This window comes from Alligator mississippiensis, chromosome 1, assembly GCF_030867095.1.
Source record: "Alligator mississippiensis isolate rAllMis1 chromosome 1, rAllMis1, whole genome shotgun sequence".
Classification (NCBI taxonomy): domain Eukaryota; kingdom Metazoa; phylum Chordata; order Crocodylia; family Alligatoridae; genus Alligator; species Alligator mississippiensis.
The window spans coordinates 466,922,389-466,943,094 of record NC_081824.1 but is presented as its reverse complement, the minus strand read 5'-3'; the positions used below and the strand labels follow the sequence as shown (position 1 = coordinate 466,943,094).

General features: G+C 54.1%; 2 protein-coding genes across 6 annotated transcripts in view; both read right to left on the bottom strand.

The window, feature by feature from the left end:
- Positions 1 to 2,147: 2,147 nt before the first annotated feature.
- On the bottom strand, positions 2,148 to 12,020 carry LOC106737190 (putative mitochondrial transporter UCP3). The gene is made up of 8 exons (XM_059722403.1): positions 9,925 to 12,020; positions 8,736 to 8,942; positions 7,095 to 7,305; positions 6,078 to 6,275; positions 5,071 to 5,172; positions 4,336 to 4,516; positions 3,311 to 4,190; positions 2,148 to 2,316 (listed from the first exon to the last, which is right to left on the bottom strand). Exons 2-7 carry the CDS (start codon positions 8,859 to 8,861, stop codon positions 4,076 to 4,078), a joined length of 933 nt encoding a protein of 310 aa, XP_059578386.1. The 5' UTR covers positions 8,862 to 8,942; positions 9,925 to 12,020; the 3' UTR covers positions 2,148 to 2,316; positions 3,311 to 4,075.
- Positions 12,021 to 12,056: 36 nt separating this feature from the next.
- C2CD3 (C2 domain containing 3 centriole elongation regulator) overlaps positions 12,057 to 20,706 on the bottom strand; it is a 75,788-nt gene continuing 67,138 nt past the window's right edge. For 3 of the 5 annotated variants that reach the window (XM_014603494.3, XM_019487552.2, XM_019487594.2), the window contains exon 32: positions 14,628 to 15,734. In XM_014603494.3, the coding sequence (XP_014458980.2) occupies positions 15,591 to 15,734 (144 nt within the window). In that variant the 3' untranslated portion in view covers positions 14,628 to 15,590. The other 2 variants (XM_019487643.2, XM_019487735.2) reach the window with 2 other exon arrangements.

Sequence of the window (20,706 nt, the reverse complement as noted above, 5' to 3'; positions counted from 1 at the left end):
GCACCAATTCCATGGGTATGGTGTCAATCCCACCCAAACTCTGTCCCATTTATGCACACAACCCATGATTGAACCGAACTGGTTCTAACTTGGTCTGTTTAAACCAGTGCAAGCCCTTTAGAAAGTGATTCTTGAACCAGTTTGAGGGTCACAACTGCCTTCCCCCCCAACTCCCTGGGTGTGAACATTTCATAATCCCTTAAGGACCCCAAATCAGCAAACTATGCAGCTGTGCACATGCACAAAAACAGCTGCTCTGGGCCTAGGATGTGCCTGGCCAAAGGACTGCGATGTTGGGGCTGACAAATGCCCACTTGCTCCGGACTAAGCGAGCTGTTTTCCAGCCTAGGGCTGCCTGGCATCCTCACACGGCATGTCCCCCAGCCCCCGACCATTTTTGTCGCCCTCCACTGGACTCTCTCCAACTTGTCCACATCTTTTCTGCAGTGGGGGGCCCACAGCTGGACACAGGACTCCAGATGTGTCCTCCCCAGCGCTGAACAGAGAGGAAGAATCACTTCCCTTGCTCTGCTTGCAACGCTCCTACCAATGCAGTCCAATAGCTGTTAGCCTTCTTGGCAGCAAGGGCACACTGCTGGCTCATACTCACATGATTGCACACTGTCCCCCTGCCCAGGTCCTTTTCTGCAGAGCTGCTGCCTAGCCAGTCACCCCCAGCCTGCACCGGTGCAGGGGATTGCTCCGTCCAAAGAGCAGGACTTTGCATGTGTCCTTGCTGAACCTCATGAGATACCTTTTGGTGAACGATGCTGATTCTCAGAGGCTTGGACAGTTCAAGGCCTCAAAATGAACAGCCTGGCAAGATGAACGGGGGACGACTTTACCTCTGTGCTGTTGTTCCAGTCTTTATCACCCAGCCACAAAAGGCAATGGGTCCCAGTAGTTATGTTGGAAGGATCCTAGCAACAAAGCGAGGAATAGTGGACCGTAGATAAGGTTTGGTGCCATAAAACCAGCTGCCTGGAAACTCTGATATCCCTTTGCACTTAACCAGGATGGATACTGTAATGGAGGGGAGTGAAGCTGGGATAGCATTGAGTTTTCCAGTGCAATGCAGAGACTACTCAGTGAACCTCCCACAGCAAACAGCAATGGAGAAGGGGGCTGCAAAAGCACATAATGAGATGCAGCAACCTCTGAGAAATGGAGGCAGGGAAGGACCCAGGGATTTGCGGCATTGCCAGTCACATGGAGCTCCCTACCAGGGAATAGAGCCCAGGGCTCTGACTTTGTTTAGCTGCAAACCAAACCGCTCCCCACAGGGCATTTGGAAGATGCCATCTAGAGCATGAGTTCACAGAGACCACCCCCAGCTCTTAGCTGCTCCGGGGTTCTCCTAATGGCATGACGTGATGTGTCCTAGGACCTCACAGCCCAGCAGAAGGGGGACCGATGGCTACTCAGGCATGGCGGTGGGGTAAAGCTCTCATACCACCGTCCGTCTGCATTAAATGCTAATGGATCTGCTGCCGGGCTCTCCGCAGCGGGCGTTGCTGTGGTGCGCCTGTGACATCTCCAGGTCCTATGATGGCTTGGAACTGCTTCCTGTGGTGGCTGTTACCAGCTGGCAGCGAGGACCGTGCTGTTGGTTTTGGTCTGTCCCTGGATTGTTCAACTGCCCCCTGCCCACCTCATTGATGGGCCTGTACGTGCGTGCGTGTGTGCACGCGTGTAAGTGCATGCAGACGTGTGCTTGTGTGTGTGTGTGGCCAGCCCTCCCTGCTGTACGGATTAAGGGCACTGTTTGCTGGTGTGGATCCTCCAGCATCTCCCCAGTGCCATTATCCCAGTGCTTTCATCCTGGGCCCTCCTCAACATCCATCCATCCATCCAACTCCCAGTCCCAAATCTGTTCTGATTCCCCCCCACCTTCCCTTCTGCCCCTCCAAGGGTGCTGCACCCCCTCCCCCAGCTGCAGGGATGGAGCAGGGAGCAGACTGACCCTCGGTGCTCTCCCATGGGGAGAGCTGGTCCTGCTGCTTCTGACAGCTCTCCCCTAGGAGACAGGCCAGGCTGGACAGGCAGCCAGAGGGAACTACCTCTTGAGACTTGGCAAGGGCTGGAAACACGGCAGCACACGGGACATGGATGGTATAGGAGGAAGGCAGGACATGAAAGACACGATGTGCGGTGTGACTCTTCTGCGGGGGACAGCATGAATCCCTTTATTAGCAATGGCTGCAAAGCTGGTGCAGACACGTGCTCCTGGCTCCTCTTCGCTGAGCGATCCTGTCGTCCTTCCTTCTCCGTGTAGCTCTGGGACGCTGGTTCTCCCCAGCTGCCGACATGCCAGCCCTGTGGAGGGGAGACAGAGATGGAGGTGACTCCAGCCATGGAGGCCATGTGTGATGCTAAGGAAACTTGGAGCAGTCCAAAGCTAAGACTCCCTTCACCACCAGGGCTTCTACCCACTCCCCAGATGGCATAAGCAATGCTGGCAAGAGGTCTCAGCCACTGACACTGCTAATGTTGGGGCTTTCGCTACAAGCTGGATTTGTTCCTCACTCTAGACCTGAGCAAAGCTGGTGTGTGCAGACAGACCAAGCTCTCACCCGTGGCGGGGATCCCACGGGCCCCCTTGGCCACATCAGGGGGATGCGCCAGCCTTCTTCAGCATTGCCTTGTTGGGGAGGAGCGTCAAGAAGCGTCCTATTGACTTCCCTGGTGATCCCGCTCTCGCAGCACCCGTTCAGACGCATCCTCCCTGTGTTCAGTGGCACTGCATCTCCCTGTGTTTTAGTGGGACCCCTGTGACACGAGCTTCCCTGTGCCCCTGGGAAGATGAGGAAGAACAGGCTCTCTCTTACAAGGCTCAGGGCGCAGCAAGGGACTCATCTAAGGTATGCGCCCACATCTAAGGGTGCAGCAAGGGACCTGGGTGGAGCTGAGGCCTGGCTTTCATGCTGAATCTCCTTACACAATTTATTTCTGGAGTTGCTGGGAAATGATTTTTTTCTCCTGTAAAAAGGTTTTTAGGGCTTTTTCTTGTCTTTTTCTTTTTTTCAGAAACACCTGAAAGTTCCTGACTTGCAGAATATGGGATTTTTCTGAGGGAAATGGGCAATTCCTGGAAACCTGACCCCCTCTAACCATCTATCTCAGGTCCCAAATCCCTGCAGGTTTGTTTGAATGCTTCTTCTGTTGGGTGACACCTTCCCGTTCCCTGCCACCCAGGCCTGCCGTCGATGCGCTGCCGACCCCCTCTGAAGACATAGGCAGCCCTAATACCAACTGGCCCCTGCCCCAACAGGCCGTACTCCCCAGCAGAGACTGTGCCCCGTGTCCTCACCTTCTCTTTGAGCTCCTCCCAGCAGCTTCCACCAGATCTGGAGCCCCAAGTTGTTCCATGACCGTCTGGTCTATCTCCTCCTGGCCTTGGCCAAGCTGTCCAGACCGGGAGGGAGGTTCTGGCTGGAGGGATGATCGCAGGGCTGCCATCCTTTCACTTGTCCGTATGGGTCTCCAAGCAGAATCTCAGTGGTTGCTGAGATGCCTTCAAAGAGCAATGGATGCTGGCTGCAGTGCTCTGCTCTTGGCACCTGGTTCTTAACCCGTATCCATCACTCCCGGTCCTGTTGTCACTTGCTCTCACAAGAAATCTTTTGTTGGGCACCCAACAGCCTCCCTCTAGGCTTTGAGGAGCCTTGTAGCTCCTGGCGGGCCTCGGTCTGCTGTCACAGCACAGCAGAGAGGCCTGTTTGCAGGGCCATGCTCATACCCAAGCTGAAGAAATCAGGCGGAAGAGGCTGTAGCATAAGCTTTGCTCGTTCCTGACTTCACTGCCAGTTTTGCTACCTCGAGTCCTTTGTCTCTGCTCAAACATCTGGCCACTGGGCTGCATCTTGGCAATTCCTGTCATTCGCTTCTGCACCTCATCGGCTCTGATAAGGACAAGAGCCAGGGCCCTGGCATGGTCCCATCAGTGCCGCACCTCTCCCTCTGCCCTCACATGCCACAGCAAAGCCCAGCACCACAGGTGCGGCCGTGGGGAGAAGCATCTGCTGGAGGCCCCAGGCTGTCCTCAGTCTTCTCATCCCAGAGATCTCCCCAGGGCTTAAAATGGGGATTCCCAGGCCACCTGGGCCAGCACCATGGCGCGCTTCAGCTGCTCGTAGGACACGAACATGACGATGTTCCAGGAGCCCAGGCGCAGGAACGAGGGCACAAACCTGCGGGAGCCAAGAGAAAGTCACAGTCAGGAGATCCTGACTCCCAGCCCAGTGCCCTGTCCACTGCCAGCCGGGTTGCATGAGCATGTCCAGCGCCCCAGGGATGCATCTGGAGGCTGTTTCCTCGGCGTAGGACAGCACTCACCCCTTGTAGAAGGCGGCAGGCCCTTCCTTGATCACCATGGTGAGCATGCAGTTTAGGGCGTTCTTGTACTGCCCGCGGGCCGAGTTCATGTACCTCGTCTTCACCACGTCCACCGGCGAAGCCACCACCGTGGCACAGAATCCAGCGCCGAAGGCAGCCACAAAGTGGCAAGGGAAATTGTCTGTGGGCACAGAGGGAGACGGGTTAAACCTCAGGATTTAGGGCAATGGGTGGCTGCACTGGAGACCTGCCTCTACGGCCATGAGGAGGTACTGGCTATCAGCTATGAAAGCTGTGCGAGGCACTGTCCATCCAAGGTAGAGACTAATTAAGCACCCTGAGCAGTTGGGAGGTATCTCTGCGGGTCTCCAAAACAGCTGGAAGCTCAGCTCCTAAGAGGATTTCCTAAAAAAAATCCCTCTAGGCTAATTTCTGTGGCTTTAGGACCAAAACCCCTCAGAAAGTCCAGCCTGTAGCATCAGCCAAGGCCACACAGAGCTCGTTCCTGGGTCACGAAGCTGCCCCTGGACCAGCCTTTCTCTAGTCCTCCTGGCATTGATGCCTGAAGCATCTCAGCAGCCTCTTGCGGTGACTGGGTCCAGCCCTTGAGCCATCACATGCAGTGGCAGGTTAGGGAGGGCTCGGGCAATTCCCCTCTGGTGAATGCCCTTTTATCAGGAGAGTGACCCAGACCAGGGATGACCTGGCTGACTCCGAGCCCCAAGCAATCCTCACCTGTCATCACGTGGTACTTGATCAGCGCCTCCTTGATGAGGTCGTAGGTGACCAGCTCCCCACAGTTCACGATGGCGTTGCGGGTGATGTTGGGTAACGTGCCTGTTGGGGGAAAGACCAAGAGCGATGGGTGGGTGGAACTGGGCTGGTCACAGATCTGCCACTCCCCTTGCTGCATGTGGTGTCGGGCGCTATGGGGTCACCGTGAGGGACAACGCCTGGGATTTCCACTCACCCCCCATCTGAGGTTGGTGTTGACTCTGAATCCAAATGATGGCAACACCAACATCGTTGACCCTTGAGTTTATGATCATTTGGGTGGCAGGATCCTGCTCTTTAGAGAACCTGCGTGGTGTCTAGGGCTGGATAAAGCACCAGCAATTTCTTTTCCAGCCAGCCTGTTGCCTCACTAGGGAGAAGGATCATGCCTACATTTGCTGGGACTTGGTCTGGGCTTGGCTCTGATCCTCATTGGGGTCTAACAGGCTGCATCTGCCGTGGCTTATGCCAGCAGGAGTCCGTATGGGAAACTGTCCTGCTGTGGCTGCAGAGGATGGCGGAAATCCCCAGCCCTCTCCACACTCGGCCCCGGCACCGGTCATGCTCTACATAAGTCCCTCTCATGGCTGTCTAGCTGGGTGAATTTGCATCAGGGCCAAAGCTAGCCCAGGATATAGCTGTCCCTGGCCCTAAGCAAGAGCCAAATTGGAGACCCAGGGAGCAGAGATGGGGATGCCAGGGTCCATGTGGGCCTGCTGCTCAGATGGTCACATGCCCCTTGCAAGCCAGCCAGATCTACCCTGCAAGGGGGTCTGCAAAACCCCAGAGACAGACCCAAGTTCTGTGTAAAGGGGCTGCTGCATTTATCCTTCCTCCATGTAACCCCAACGGCTAGACCCTGGGCTGGCATAAGGTGGCCTCTCTCCATCTATCTCCACACCATCGCCTCTGGTCAAGCCACACTGGTTTCCCTCCCCTTGCTGCATACAGGCTCCCTGCCCTGGTACCTTTCCAGAGGCCTCGGACCCCTTCCTCCTTAGCAATGGTCTTGTAGGCGTCCACGGTCCCGTTGTACTTCTTGCTTCCGTCCATCAGTGTCACGTGAGCCTGAAACCGAACCTTCACCACGTCGGTGGGCTGGGCACAAGTCACAGCCATGGCCCCTGTGGTACAGCCAGCCAGCAGCCGAGTCAGGATACCGGTGCCTGAGGGGAGCATAACACAGTGGGTTGCAACCTCCGTTGTACCTTGAACTTGAGAGCTGAACAGATACCATATCTACTTGCACCTTTCTCCCAATATCAGTCTTCCAGAATTGGGGTGCGTGTCTTTAGCAGGGAAGAGCAGCAGTGGCACTTCTATTCAGGCAATGCCGAGCAAGTCAATTAACTCCCTGGCTCATCATAATCTATAAGTGATCTTCACTCCACAGGCATTAACGACCCTTTCTCCTTGTTAATGGTCTTGATGTTCCAATGATTGAGTTATCAATTTTGTGGAATAATTCACCATTTAGCTACTCCTGTCTCTCTTCTCCTATGTCACCACATCCTAGGTCTGCCAACGGAGTCTGGTTTTCAGCAGCAGCTACAGTTTCAGCTTTTGGCTGAGCAGTCCGGAGCTGCTGACAACTCAGCTGTAAAAGGGTTCACACTGTAACTTTTGCCTGAGCAGAAAAGGGAAGGGGAGCGAGCTGAGTATCAGGCTCTGTCCCTGATCTGTGTGGCCATAACTCAGGGAAAATCCTTTTTTTCTTCATTCTGCCTTTCCAAAAACAAGGCATGTTTTTAATTTGGGAGTGTGTGGTAGGTGAGACAATATGGGGGGCTCAAAGTTCAGCCCTGAGAATGGGTGCGACCTCATCACCCGGAGGCTGTAGGGAAATGCTGACTCCCGTGGCCTCAGGCCTGTTCCTTAGCCCTGAGGGGTGCCCAAGTCTTGAGGCTTTGGCATCACCCCCCTGACTAAGAGCAGGGCCCGTGGCCGAAGGTTGCCAGCCCTAGAGGCTGCGGTGCGGTACTCACTGTCAGAGCCCTTGGAGGAGTAGAACTGCTTGACCGAGTCGTACAGCCCGATGCGGATGGAGGCGAAGCTCATCTGACGCTGCAGCCCGGCCACCAGCCCATTGTACAGGCTGCTGGGACCCTCCGTCTTCACCATGGTGGCCAAGGTGCCAAAGACACCCTTGTACTGCACAACCGCCATGTTCCTCACTGGCTTGGCCTCGCCTTGGATCTTGGGGATAGACAGACACAGCTATGAGCATACAGGGACAGGGGGGCAGAGCCACAACAGACTCTTGCTCTGGCTCCAGACCTTGTCTCTCAGCCTGGACTCAAGCCCAAGGCTGCACCCACTGGAAACGGGCTCCTGGCTCTTCAGATTGGGGGGAGAGGCAGCTGGGCACGATGGCAGCCACATCGCTCCCTGGCATGCCTCTGGCTAAGGGAATTAGTGTGCTGTGACCAGGCTTGGGAGGATTTTGGACCAGACTTCCAGGCAGCAACCTTTAGTTGAGGCAAGGGATGGGGGGTCATGCAGGGGCTTGCCGTGGGGGCCCCCTCACTATGAAAGCATGTGGCCTGCAAGCCTAGTCTGTGGCAGCTAGGCCAAGTCAGGAAGGGGTGAAATTGTTGGGCACAAGTGCTTTGCTGTGTTTTTGATCAGCAAATTCATGGCAAAGCTCTGGTCACGGTCTGATGTTGGTGGTGGCTGCATGTGGAAGCACTGCACAGTCCATACATTGTGTGAACCACTTCAGCTACTGACATGCAGCTGCTGCTGGGGTGGAACATGGCGGCTGCTTAGTGTCAACAGCAGCACGCATCCAGGCAGGGAAGGCAGAGGAATGCCATCCAGCTGCAGAGGGACCTTACCATCTGGGACGGCATGTGCCCGAGATGGCAGGGTGGCAACATGAGGCTCAACTCTGATGTTTGCCAAGTGTGTGGTGGAGAGATAGGAAATGCTCTCCAGTGAAAATCCAGAGGAAGCTCTCCCTAGCGCAGGAGACCAGGTGAGGCCTGGGTACCATATCGGTTGCATCTGGAGACCAGGCTGGACCTTCAGCTGGGTTGCATGTCGCAGCCCCATGATTTCAATGGATTATTCTTCAATTGTGGGTGGCGTCCAGTCCTGTGCAGAATGTGCGTTGCAGTGAGAATTGCACAGGTGCCATGTCTGCAAATCCTCATGCAGACAGGGGGTGGCTGAGCCAATGCTAGCAAAGCACCATAGTGCTCCTCCTGACCCTCGTGGGGAGACCGCACCAGGACCCAGGGACTGCGTGGAAGCCAAGGCCAGAGATGCTGCAGGGATCTTCTAGCTCAGTCTTATGCATATCACAGGCGATGCAACCCCTGCGCTCAGCATCCTCAGAGGGGAGCAGCCAGGCTGTGTCCAGACACTGCCAGCGCCGAAGGAGCAGCTCCAGGGGCTGATCCACCTCTGAATCAGCCCGTGCACCTGCTTTCCCAGCCTGAATCCTTCCAGCACCAGCTCAGGGGCCCTGCATCCCGCTCTGTGGCTGCAGACATCTCCCTTCACACCTCCATCCCTCCCCTGCCTCTCTCCTCCCCCTTGTCTTAACCCCAACCTCCCTGCCTGTATGTACGCTGTGCTGGGCACCACGGCACCCTCCACAGCACGAGCACGGGGGCCCTCACCTGCAGCCGGACTTTGGCCGTGTCCAGTGGGAAGGTGCATAGGTCAGCGATGCAGGCGGCGGTCCCTGCACTGAGGAACTTCACAAGGGCCGATGGAGGGACATCCGTGGGCTTCAAGCCGACCATGGTGACAGGGAGCGAAGGCAGGGGCCAACTGGCGACGGCTGAACCAGCAGCGAGCTGTGCCTCCTGGAGATAGAAGGGAGGCTGCAAAAAACCAACAGGATCTTAGCTCCCAGGAGCAGAGAGGGAGAGAGGTGATTTCACACCTTTATCTATCTCAGACAAAGATCAAGGATCCCGAAGCTCTGGGGAAAGTCTCTGGGCACTCCGGCTCTCCACCCCATCTCTGAACAGCCTTGGATGACCCTGAGACTGTCTCATAGGCCTGTAGCCCCTGTTATGGAGCATCTGAGCCCTGTGCCAGGCTTAGCACACATCTGTCTGCACAGCCCCATGGGAGCGCCTGCTTGGGGGCTAGATGACCTGCCCAAGGCCGTACAGGATATCTGTAGTGGAGCAGGGCCCCAAGTCAGGCTTCTCCATGTTGCAGGCTGGTGCTCTCAGCATTGGAGGGCCTTCCCTGCTCTCTCTGGTGCTAGTGGAAGTCAGCAGGGATGCCTGCGTGAGCAGAGCCACAGGTGTACAAGCAGGGGGCTGTACGTGCCCAGACTGCAGTGCCCTCCCCTGGGCTGGTGACAGCTGCTGTCGTACTTGGATCCTGGAGGAGCCAGAGAAAGCTGGGACCAAATTCCCCGCTGCAGACGCAGCTCCCGCTTCTCAGCAAGAGCGCAGAGCAGTGGTAGTGGAGGGTGCTAAGGGCCTTGCGAGCACTGATGCACCTAGAAAGTCACTGGCTGCAAAGGAGATGGGGAGGGGAAAGGGTTTTCCATCGGGCTGATCGGTCGGGCCTGAGGGGCTCTCTTTGGAGGGATGACTTGGGAATAGCAGTCCTGTCTTTGACCGGGGGGCATGGAGCGGGGCCCTTGAGGTCCCTGCTAGCCCTGGGACGCTGCAATTGAGGGGGGTCTTTGCACTGCTCTGGGATTGCCAGGCAGATCTGGGCAGACCTAAGCTTGGCAGGAGCAGACCAGCGGGGCTCAGCCCCAGCAGCCTTGGGAACAGCATTGCTTCAGGGACAGGGCCCCACACCCAGCTGCCACCACCCACAGCACAGGGGCAACCTTACCTGTTCCTGTGCCTGGCTCGCGGCACCCTCAGGCGGCACGTGTGCAGGCTCCAGGCTCTACCATCCTGCCGTCCAACCCTCCTGCTCTCTGCCGGCCCAGCCTCTTGGCCCCTGATCTATATAGCTCCGGGGCTGGAATCCAGGCTGGATGGCGAGGGACGACTGCAGGTGTCAGCTGATGGTGTCAGTGACACGCCAGCCCCCATGTCCTCCTGGGGTTGAAAATAGACCGGGTCATGAGATCCACCTGTTTTGCAGGGAGTCTTCCCAGGACTCCTGGGCAGCCCTGCTGGTGACTGGTTGTCCTGATGGGTGCCCTGGTATAGCCCTGGTACCTTGCATGGTCTGTCCCCCCGTCCGTAGGGGGTGGCAGCTGGCATTGCCAGGGGTGGACTTCCCCGAGGACAGGGCTAAGTTGAGAGGTGGAATGGGGAAGAGGCCTGCAGGGTGCCCTCTCCGCAAGTCCTCCTGTGCCTCAGTTACCCCTCCACTGCAGGCAATGCTCCCCTCTTCCTCACCAGGCCTGCATCCAGCTGCATTAAGTGCTTCTTAGCAATGTTTTCAGGTTGATACGAAACACAAGGAGTAAAACCAGGTTGGTTGGGTTTCCACTTCCCTGAACTGTCTCCACTCATCCGAGGATTGCAATGTAGGGGTAGGGCCTTAAACAGGGGCATGAAACCCTCCCAACACCCACCGCGGACCTGACCAGTCCCATTTGTAGGTGGGATCTTGGGTGCATCCTCAACGCGGTGGGGGATTTTGCCAGGCCTCAATGGTGTGCAGGCTCCGGTAGAAAGGATGCTGTGCTGTCAGCATTTCCCAGGCCTCTGGGCTTCGCTGGGTGCCACACGGGGCTGCGAAGGAATTTTTTCCCCCTCTTGTTGCTACACGTCGGGATTTTTCTCACCTTCTGCAGCACTGGGTACTGGCTGCAGCCCAGGCTGGGGGCAGTGACGGGGCTGTGCCAGTGCTCCTGCTGGGACTAATCCTGGAGGTTTCTAGCTAGACGGTCTTACCCCTGCACTCAGGGTCAGGAAAGAATTTCCTCCCCTGGTCACACTGATACGGGCTGCAGGGGTTTTGCCTTCCTCTGTAGCAGGGGCACGGGCCCTACCTGGGATGTCTTGCATGTGTATTAACTTCCTTTTACAACGCCAGGACGCTGGCTGCTGCGGTCCCCCTCGCCTTCCCCATGGCAGGTTCGGCTGCGATGTCTTGTGTTGTGTCAGGGTTGGCAGTAGTTTTAGACGATGGATTTGCATGGGATGGTTTGGATCGGGCTGATCCTGCCTCAGGCAGGAGGTTGGACTAGATGTGACCATGAGACCCCACTTGTCTAGGATCCTCTGAGATGGGGTTGTTTCCGCTCCCCACGGCAGGTGCACTTCATGTTCATGTTCACGAGAGTCCCTGCAGACGTAACCCTTTGGTGATCGCAGCTGGGTTTGACCCCGAGGTGAGCCTTCAGGGTTGCCTCTCTCTGCACAGTGTGAATTGAGAGCTGCTGAGCTGGGCTGGAGCCAGGGGCTGCGTATGGAAATAGCTGTCGTCAGACCGGGTGAGCTGGGGCGTTCAGCGAGGGCTGGCTCTGCACCTGTCCCAGCTATTTACAGACGTGGTTTCCCTGAAACAAGCTAAGGACCCGGGGGGGAGGGCCGACTGAGAAGCAAACTGAGTGACCCCAACTCCGCATGGGGGCAAGAGTTGGTGCAACCGAGTCCAGGGTGCCAACAGGGCCGTGGTGTTCACAGCCCCGGAAAGGGTGGTTTGCTGCACACAGCCTCCCAGGTGCTGCTAGTGCAGCCTGTGCTGGGGGCTTCATGGGCGATGGATTCACCCCAGCTGCCCTCTGAGCAGTGGCACAGGAGCTGGGCAGGCTGGTGCGGACAGCCTACAAGGGTGAAGTGGGAGAGTTGGCTCTAGCCCCGGCTCTGCCGTGGTCTGGCCACGCAAGTCAAGTGCCTCAGTTTCCCCCAGCAGGAAGCCAAAGCTTGATGGAGACAACCTGGGTGAACTGGGTATGGGCATGCTTGTCCCACTGCTGTTGTGTGCTGCACAACTGCCCAAAAGACTCTGTCCCCCAGAGCAGCCAGTCCAGCAGAAACCCCCCCCCCCCCCCCCCCAACCCCCTTGTAGCCTGGTTTCATGCATGCCTTTAGGATGCTGCTTGCCAGGGCAAGGAGAGTGCTCTGCCTAGGTCAGCACTACAGGAGATCTACTGGGAAACCCACTGCTGGGTATGAGGGAAAGGGTAGTTTCCTCTTGATACTGTGGATAACGCACTTCCTTGGCATGCCAGAGAAGACGGGAAAGGTAACGGCGTTCCAGTGCCTGTGTGTTGCTAATGGAGAGGACTCCTGCCACTGTAGCAGTACAGGTCTCCATCTCTACCAGCCCTCTGGGACCCCAGCTGCCTGTGGGTCGCATGGCAAGGATGGCCAGGATGCTCCTACGGGACCGTTGATGTGTTACGATGCTATTATCCATCAGCCAGGCAATCTCAGAGATCATTTCCTTGGTTCCAGGGGGTCAGCAGGCATGGACAACTGGACACCGGACAAAGCAGGAGTGACCGTGGGGAGAAGCAGGGGGTCAGAGTACCAGGCGGCAGGCAGCTTCCACATAAGGCACTAGCTGGTGCAGGCTGATGACGAGACACAGACCCCATCTACACGTGGCCACATGTCAGAGCCCGAGGCGAACGAGGCCGTTTAGTTTGGAGATGGCTGTTTTGGAAGCCGTTTCCTCCAGGGGCGTATGTGGAGCTCCGCTGCCGGGCTCCCTCCAGCCGATACGCCTCTGCTATGCGATGCACATGCTCGCTCGCCCTGAGCGGGGCAGTGGGGCCAGGTTTGGAGAGTGCTCTGCCCTGCAGGCTGTACTCTCCGCCGTGCCTCTGCACCCTCCGGGAATAACAGACCAGAAATAACCTGCCCCCAAGGGCTCTGCTGGGGAGAAGCCTGAGCTCCCGTGGCCACCTCTGCAGTGAGAGACTTCTCCCTAGGCTGTCCCTATGGGAAAGATCAAGGCCCCCGACTCCACTCTGCCCCAGTATGGGATGCTGCTGGGAGGACGTAGGTCAGGAACAATCCTGCCCTCATCCCTCCATACGCTGCAACAGCACAGACTGCAATGAGAGGGGCAGGAGGCTCTTGCTGCAAGATGTACACTTACGCCGAGGTGGGGGTCAGCCCCTTCCTGAAGCCTGTGGTGGATCGTGGCCTGACACCACGGGCTGTTTCAGCAGTAGCGCTGGAAACTTCCGTCCAGAGCAGTGTCACGGAGAAACACTCGCTCCCGGGATCCAGCTCTGAATGACACCCTTCATTCGGAGAGGTACGGCGCTGCAGGAGCCTGTCACTTCCTGTGATAGACAAAAGCAGCCGCTGGTTTTCTGAAGCCACGTCCCTTTTGTTTCCAGATCTGCTCGCCCCCTCGGCCCCTGGAGAGCGCAGGTAAGCAGAGAAGCCATGCAAGGGAAACCTGATGGAGTTGAGAGGCGACTTTTTATTCCCTCTGCTTAACGCTTGGTGTGAACAGCACTGAGAACTCGAATGCACGAGATGCGCTAAGGAAAGAAAGAACCTTTGGGACCGATTCAACAGCCCGGTAGGGCAGGTGTGCACCTCGACTCTTCTGTGTGCATGGGGGCAGATTTGAGGCTGTTCTTCTAACCCACAAAGGACATTAGTCTCATTTAATTCCCTTGACAACTTAGTTTTAATAGGGCTGAGTAGGCCTTTGTCCTGACTGCCCTGCTCTCATGAGAACACCCACTTTCACTCTTGCCCCTCTTGTGTGTTGGTCAACACAATGGCAGCACAGACCATCGTCCAGGCCCTCACGCTGTTTCTTCCTGCATGTCCCCCCCATGCCAGGGGGTTTTGCTGGGTCATAGAGAAGTGAGGCTGGAAGGGACCTCCAAAGGTCACTTAGCCCAACTCCCTGCTGAAGGGGGTTAAGCAGCCCTATCGACAATCCCATACAACCTCTTAGCAAAACCGCCATCAACCCTGATACAACACAAGTCACTGCACCTGATCCTGCCACAGGTGAAGCAAAGAAACCACTACAGCAGCAAGATGTTGGCTGCTGTAAAGGTTATTAATATACAGGACCCCATGTCCCCCGCTACAGAGAGGAAGGCACAGCTGGTGACGTCAATGTAAGAGGGAGAAGGTATAGAAATGGCTCCCCCCCACACCATGGCAGTCAGCCCTCTGCTCAGCACTGATTTGACACTAAGTGGGCATGCAGAGCCCCGAGCAGAAGAGGGCTCAGCCACAGCCTGGCCTGCCAGGAGCTATTGAGTTGCCGGAGTCGGGACATTCAGTTCAAGATAGCTGTTGCTTGTTTATGGGACTGCGAGGCATCTGATAGTGGCAACAACTCCTGTCCTCACCTGGGCCCACCACAGGCACCGAAGACATCAACAAAATAATTGTGCCAGGCGCATTGTCTGAATGGGAGGCAGGGACTCAGCCAGGGACAACAGCATGTCAGCTTCCTGGGTGCTGTCACAGGCACCCCTCGTGTGTGCCAAGCTGGGAAAGCAGTTACCACGTCACTTGTTCTCTGCCTGCCATGCTGAAGCCAAGAGTGCCATCACCGACTATTTTAGGAGTAGGAACAGCCTCTAACGCTCCAGCCCAGGAACCACTTGCTTCTAGAGCAGTACCAGACGCAGCAGACACCACAAAAACACCGGGATTGTTTTATTGAAACACGACGACAAGTGACACTGGAACATCAGTATAAAAATAAATCATCCTCGTTTGGGTTCAAGTCAAGTCCCTTCAGAGACTCAAAGCTGTTGATTGGTTTTAGTTAGAAATGACTCTATACATTCATAAAAAATAGGAAAAATAATTTACATCTCCCAAAGTCACACACCCACTCACAAAAAAGCTTTGCAATGATTGATATTTTTATAGGATCACTGCATTTTACTTGCAATGCACAGAAGCCGTGTAAAAATTAGCATCCGCTCCCACAGGAAGAGATTTGTCTTGCAAATGGAAAAATATTTTTAAAAAGTCACTTAATGTGCAAAATCATGGCTTTCCCAGCCTGGGTTATCTGTGGCCATTCAACTGGGGGCTGTCACCGTGCATCCTGCTGCAGACAATTTCGATGGACTTTCCCTTAGCGAGTAAAATGAACTGACATTTCATTTCTCTTAACATTGAAACTACTTCAAACATTTCCCCTACCCTGTGTTGAGGAAAACGCCCACAGCTTATCCAAAAACAGGATGTTTCATTACCTAGCCTGCAAAGAGATCATTAGCGAATCTTCCCCGAGCGTAAGGCCTTGGAAGTACCCAGAGAGCAAATAAAACTCTGCAGCTTCAAATACAGAGCTGGAGTTAGTGACAAAATTCACAGGACACCGGTGAAAATAGGTGTCCTGGATCTGATCTTGCTGCGTGCACAACACCCACGGGTTCCGCTGAGATCCACGGGGATCTGGGTGTTCAGCCTCCGGATCCCCAGCTTTTGTATGCAGGCAAACCTCCACGTTTCTTGCAAAAGAGCAGGCCCGGTGGGAGGGCTGGATGGCTCTGCAGTCGAAGCAGTTCTGTTTCCCCAGGGTTTTGGGCTCCCCAAAGGTAGGGCCCGAGGAACGCAACAAGCCTTGAGACACAGCCTCTCAGAGCAAGGCTATTCTTTCTTGGACAACTGTGCTGAAAATATCCTGGCGATTCTTCTCGTCTCCTGCTCTGGCAGGTCAGCTGAGGTCAGTTTCGGTCTGAGTCGGTTTTGCCTCCGGTACGGGATTCCCCCGGCAGTGGCACCGCTTCCGGCCTGAGGAAGAGACAGTGACAGCACTAACCATCAGGGAAAATGCAGAGTGGTGCTCTGCTTATCACAGGGAAGGACAGCAGTGGCTCTGGGAAAGGCAGAGTCATTGATCTACGTAGCTGAGAAGGGTTGGGTTCCAGTTCTGCTTTCGGTGATGGTTCTCACAACGCAGGCCCTGACAGTATGGGTATGGTTTTACTGCTCCCCTGGCCATCCTGAGACCCCGGCTGAGAAATAAGAAGCCCTATTTGTTCTGCAAGAGCCGATTACTGAAAATAAAAAAAAATGGTGTGTAGTCGGTGTAGTAGGACCCGAAACGGGTGCCATCCTTGTACAGAAGCCAGAAAGCAATGACAGCATTTCTCAGCAAGTAGCACGTGCTGAGTGGGAACACCTGGGCAGGGCGTTTCTCGCAGCAGTCTCGCGACATGCGTGAGAGACAGCCTACGCTAACGGCTAATTTTACCGTCGCTTTCTAAGCTGCTTGTAATGCTTCCTTCCCTCGCCACCCACAAAGAGAGCTCCTCTGCTTAGATTTGAAATTTGAAGGGGTTTGCAAATCCCCAGATCACTTCTCTTTCTCTTGCTGCTGCTGGCTGACTTTCTGCACTTCTCTCTGCTTGCATGGCTGTGCGGGGAGGGGTCTGTTGGTGTGGCTGGCAGCTCTGGGGTTAATCCAGTCATTGTCCCCAGTTGCCAAACTGAGTAACAATGCAAAGCCCTTAATTTGGCATAAAAAAAAGGTGGGTGCAGGGGCAGAGACAGGGGTAACTTGCTGGGTGCTGATCATGCTGATCCCCCCTACAGTGGCATCTCCCTGTGGGAGGGCAAGGGGAGGATGCTGATGAGGGGACTTCTTTCCCTGATCTCCATGGTTGGAGCCTCCCTGCCTCCACTACAGGGCCATCGACGTAGTCAGCATCCATGGCTCGTGCTCTGGTTGCCCATGCCGAGTTACACTGCTGCCACTTTGGCTCTCCGGTTCTTTAGGAGACAGCTCCAGCCTCTCCCCAGGGCACATGCGTGGTCTCTCCAGAGCTGGAGGTGAGGAGCAATGGAAGACCGATGACAACCTGCCGGCACTGGCCCACGAGCTGTCCTGCACTGAATGGAGTTTTCTCCGGCTTTCCCAGCTCTGACCTCTGAACTTCTCGAAAATCCCCCCCAACTTGCCTCAGAGCTTAAACACCACAAATTAGCTCCAAGCACCAGGAGCCCAAGAACCAGTGTCACCTCCTGACCAGGGAATCTTTAGCCTCTTGTCGCTTTGAACAACCTGAAACTAAACCCTGTGGTTTTATTAACATGCCAACGGCCAGATTTCTGCTTCTCTATGCACCAGCAGCCATTCGTGTGCGTTCCACATGGTTCTTGAACCTGGGGACTATCTGGTGGGAGGTCAGGGAGATCTATGTGCATGCATGCTAACACCCTTCCCCACAGGCACATGGGTTTCTCAACCCAAAGAGCTTTCCTATACAAAGCTACTAAACAGAGCAGCCTACTCCTCCCTACCCAAAGGGATTTAGAAACCATCTTCCCCTTAGAATGCGTCTGTAGGTCAGTTTGGGGCCCAAATCCAATGAGGTCTCAAGCTACTAAATTCAGACCTAGACTTTAGCTACCTGCAGCTTACGTATTTCCTGTGCTGCAGCTCAGATCCCTCCACCTGTGCCCAAACCTGCTGCTAATGAACAGTGGGTGCGTTTACACAAGACACTTACTGCACAGTTGCCTAATAACACAGTGCGGTAGCATGCCAGGCAAAAGCCATGCTAATACACTACTGTGCCGTGTTATTAGGCGACTGTGCAGTAAATGTCACTAAAAAATGATGCCCCAGTGCTACCGTGCAGTAATGCAAGTTACTGTGCATTGGTTTATTGAATTAAGTACTAAACTTAATGCGCACTAACTATGGTGCATTAATGAATGTGTAGATGTGCCCAGTGTGGAGCTACACCGGGATGCCGTTGGGCATTAATGCTCCAACAAAAGGGTTACACAAAACCATACGGTGGTAAGCTGGGCTTGTCTTCATGTATGGATACACAGGGGACTGGAGCAGTACCCGAGTGCTGATTTGTGCCCAGGAGAATTCATTTGCCTTCCCCTGGCTCTTCACTTGTTCAGGAAAGCCCGTTCTACATGATCCGCCGAGATGAACGCTAGCAAAGGGACTGAAGGAAACCTATTCTTGCCCCCACAAGCTTGGAGCCCAGAGGTACGGGCAGCCTGGAGTCCATGCCCATTAAGAATGGGAAGCGATCTGTAGGGTAATGTGAGCATGTTCCTCGCTATAGTTGGGACTTCTGAAATAAGCTCCTTGTCACCAGCTGAACAGAGCAGCCTGGCTAACCTTTCACCCACATGGCTGGGCTGTGGGAACTGAGTGGTGTTCATCATACTTGGGCATGGCAGCTGTCTGGCAGGGTCCTCTGAGGTAAGCCAGCCTCTCTAGGGAGAAGGGCCTGGGGGCCCTTATTTATCTGCTCCCTGCTTTAAAGTGAACGGTGGGGGGGGATTATCTTGCTGGCGATTTAAGTGTCAGACTCGGCACAACAGTCTGAGGCGCATGCGATGCACTGGATCATCCCCGTGAGAATGGGTCGGGAAGACAGCCCTTTGCATCTTCCAGGAGGTCGCTCCTACCCACAGGCTTTGCCCACTCCACACTGGAACTAAGGGTGCATTAATGCAAGCCCATACAATACAATGCCCACCACTTAAACCACCCCTCAGGCCTAATGGGCAGCCAGCTCCTAATGGGCACCTAGCCATTTGTCTTCCTGGACAAGGGCATCACTTAGCCATGATAAGTGCACCAGCCATTTCACTGTACAACATGAAAAAGAAAGAAGCCAAACTCAACGGCGACATATATTTTCTAACCCTATGCAAGAAACACAACTGTGTTCCCCGAGGACTAAACATCTACAACGCTCTGACACAACTCCAAATATGCTTTGCAGCTGTGCAGAAGAACTTCAGAGAAAATTAGAAATCATCTACTTCACCTACTCTACTCCAAAAGAGACCAGCTCAGGAAGGAAAGCACCACACACTACAACAACTTAAAAGACAGAAATCCAATCATCTTCCCTAATAATATACAACGGATACAAAGAGACTACAAAAAACTTTCTACAACATTCATCCTCCACAAAAAGAAGAAATGGAACAAATTGCTCCAAGAACAAGTTCTCCGGCAAAACCACCATCTGAGGAACGACGCCGACACCGCACAACCTTCCAACCTCAGACCTGATAAAGCTGAAAGCAGCAACCAACCCACAAATATTATCAATCTCTCCACACACACACTTACCAAAATTGAAAAATCTGTCCTTTCTAAAGGCCTAAATTTCTGTCCAGAAAAATACCCTAATAAAATACTTAAATGTGGAGAACTAGAAGAATTCTTCCGATGCCTGCGCCTCAAGGAATATATCCACGACCAAACTGAACCCACTCCCAACAACAACTCACCCCTCTGACAACATTCAGGAAAAGATCAACCCCCCAAAACCCAAAAAACATCAGATTGGACACCTCGCAGTGGACAAAACTCTAACCTTGACCGCTACATTGACTGCTTCAGGGAAAGAACGAACAACGAAATAATCAGCAACACGCGCCACCACAACAACCTCTCTCTGCCAGAGAAAAAGGCCATTGAATCTCTAAGATCTAACCACCAAATAGTAATAAAACCAGCAGATAAAAGAGGAGCCATAGTCATCCTAAACCGTGATTACATAAAGGAAGCCAACAGACAACTCTCTGACACCACCTACGACAAAGAACTACAAGATCCTACTCCTCTTTTCACCAAGAAACTCAATAATACCATCAAATCGTTTCCTACAAGAAAAACTACAGACTTTGATCCCCCCCACTACCTAACCCGGGGACTTTTTACACAAGCTCCCTAAAATCCACGAACAAGGGAACCCTGGTAGACTTACCATATCCAACCATGGGTCCCTAACTAAGGACATATCAGGTTTCGTTGAATCAATCATAGATTCATAGACTGTAGAGTCGGAAGGGACCACAATGGATCATCATGTCCGACCCCCTGCCCCTGGCAGGAAAGAGGACCGAGGTCAGATGACCCCAGCCAATCCCAAGACAGCTCATCACCCACAGAGCAAGTTTTGTCCAAGACACCACAGACTTGCTACAGAAACTTAAACACATAGACCACCTTCCCAGCAACACCCTCCTAGCCACCATGGACGTTACCAGCCTATATACCAACATCCCACACCAGGATGGCATCCAAGATTACAACTCAGAATACAGACCCCAAAATATTACTGACCTTGTACACTTCATCCTCTCACAACAACAATTTCACTTTTAATAACCAACACTTCCTCCAGACGATGGGAACAGCTATGGGCACCAAAATGGCCCCACAGTATGCCAACCTTTTTATGAGCCACCTGGAAGAAGACTTCCTGAAGAACTGCACCATCAATCCCTTGCTATACTTAAGATACATCGATGACATCTTCATCATTTGGACTGAAAACCTGCACTCTCAGATTGAGTTCCATCAGAAATTCAACAATCACCATCCCTCCATCCGACTTTCTCTAGAAGACTCCAGCTCCAGCATCTCCTTTTTAGACACGATGATCAGTATCCAGAATGGTAAAATACAGACCATGTTACACAAGAAACACACAGACCAACATACATATCTGCACAGAACCAGCAATCACCCCAAACGCACCAAAAAAGCTGTGTATACAGCCAAGCCCTCAGATACCACCGCATTTGCACTGAAGAGAATACCTGGGACTGCCACCCCCCACAAATTGCACACTGCTGGTTATGCCATATCACCCCTTCCTCGAACCCGTATGGAAAATCCTCAAATAACTGCAACCCATACTAGAAAGAGACCCTATTCTTAAAGAAATCTTCCCAGAGCCACCCATCCTAGCCTTCAAACAAGTATTGA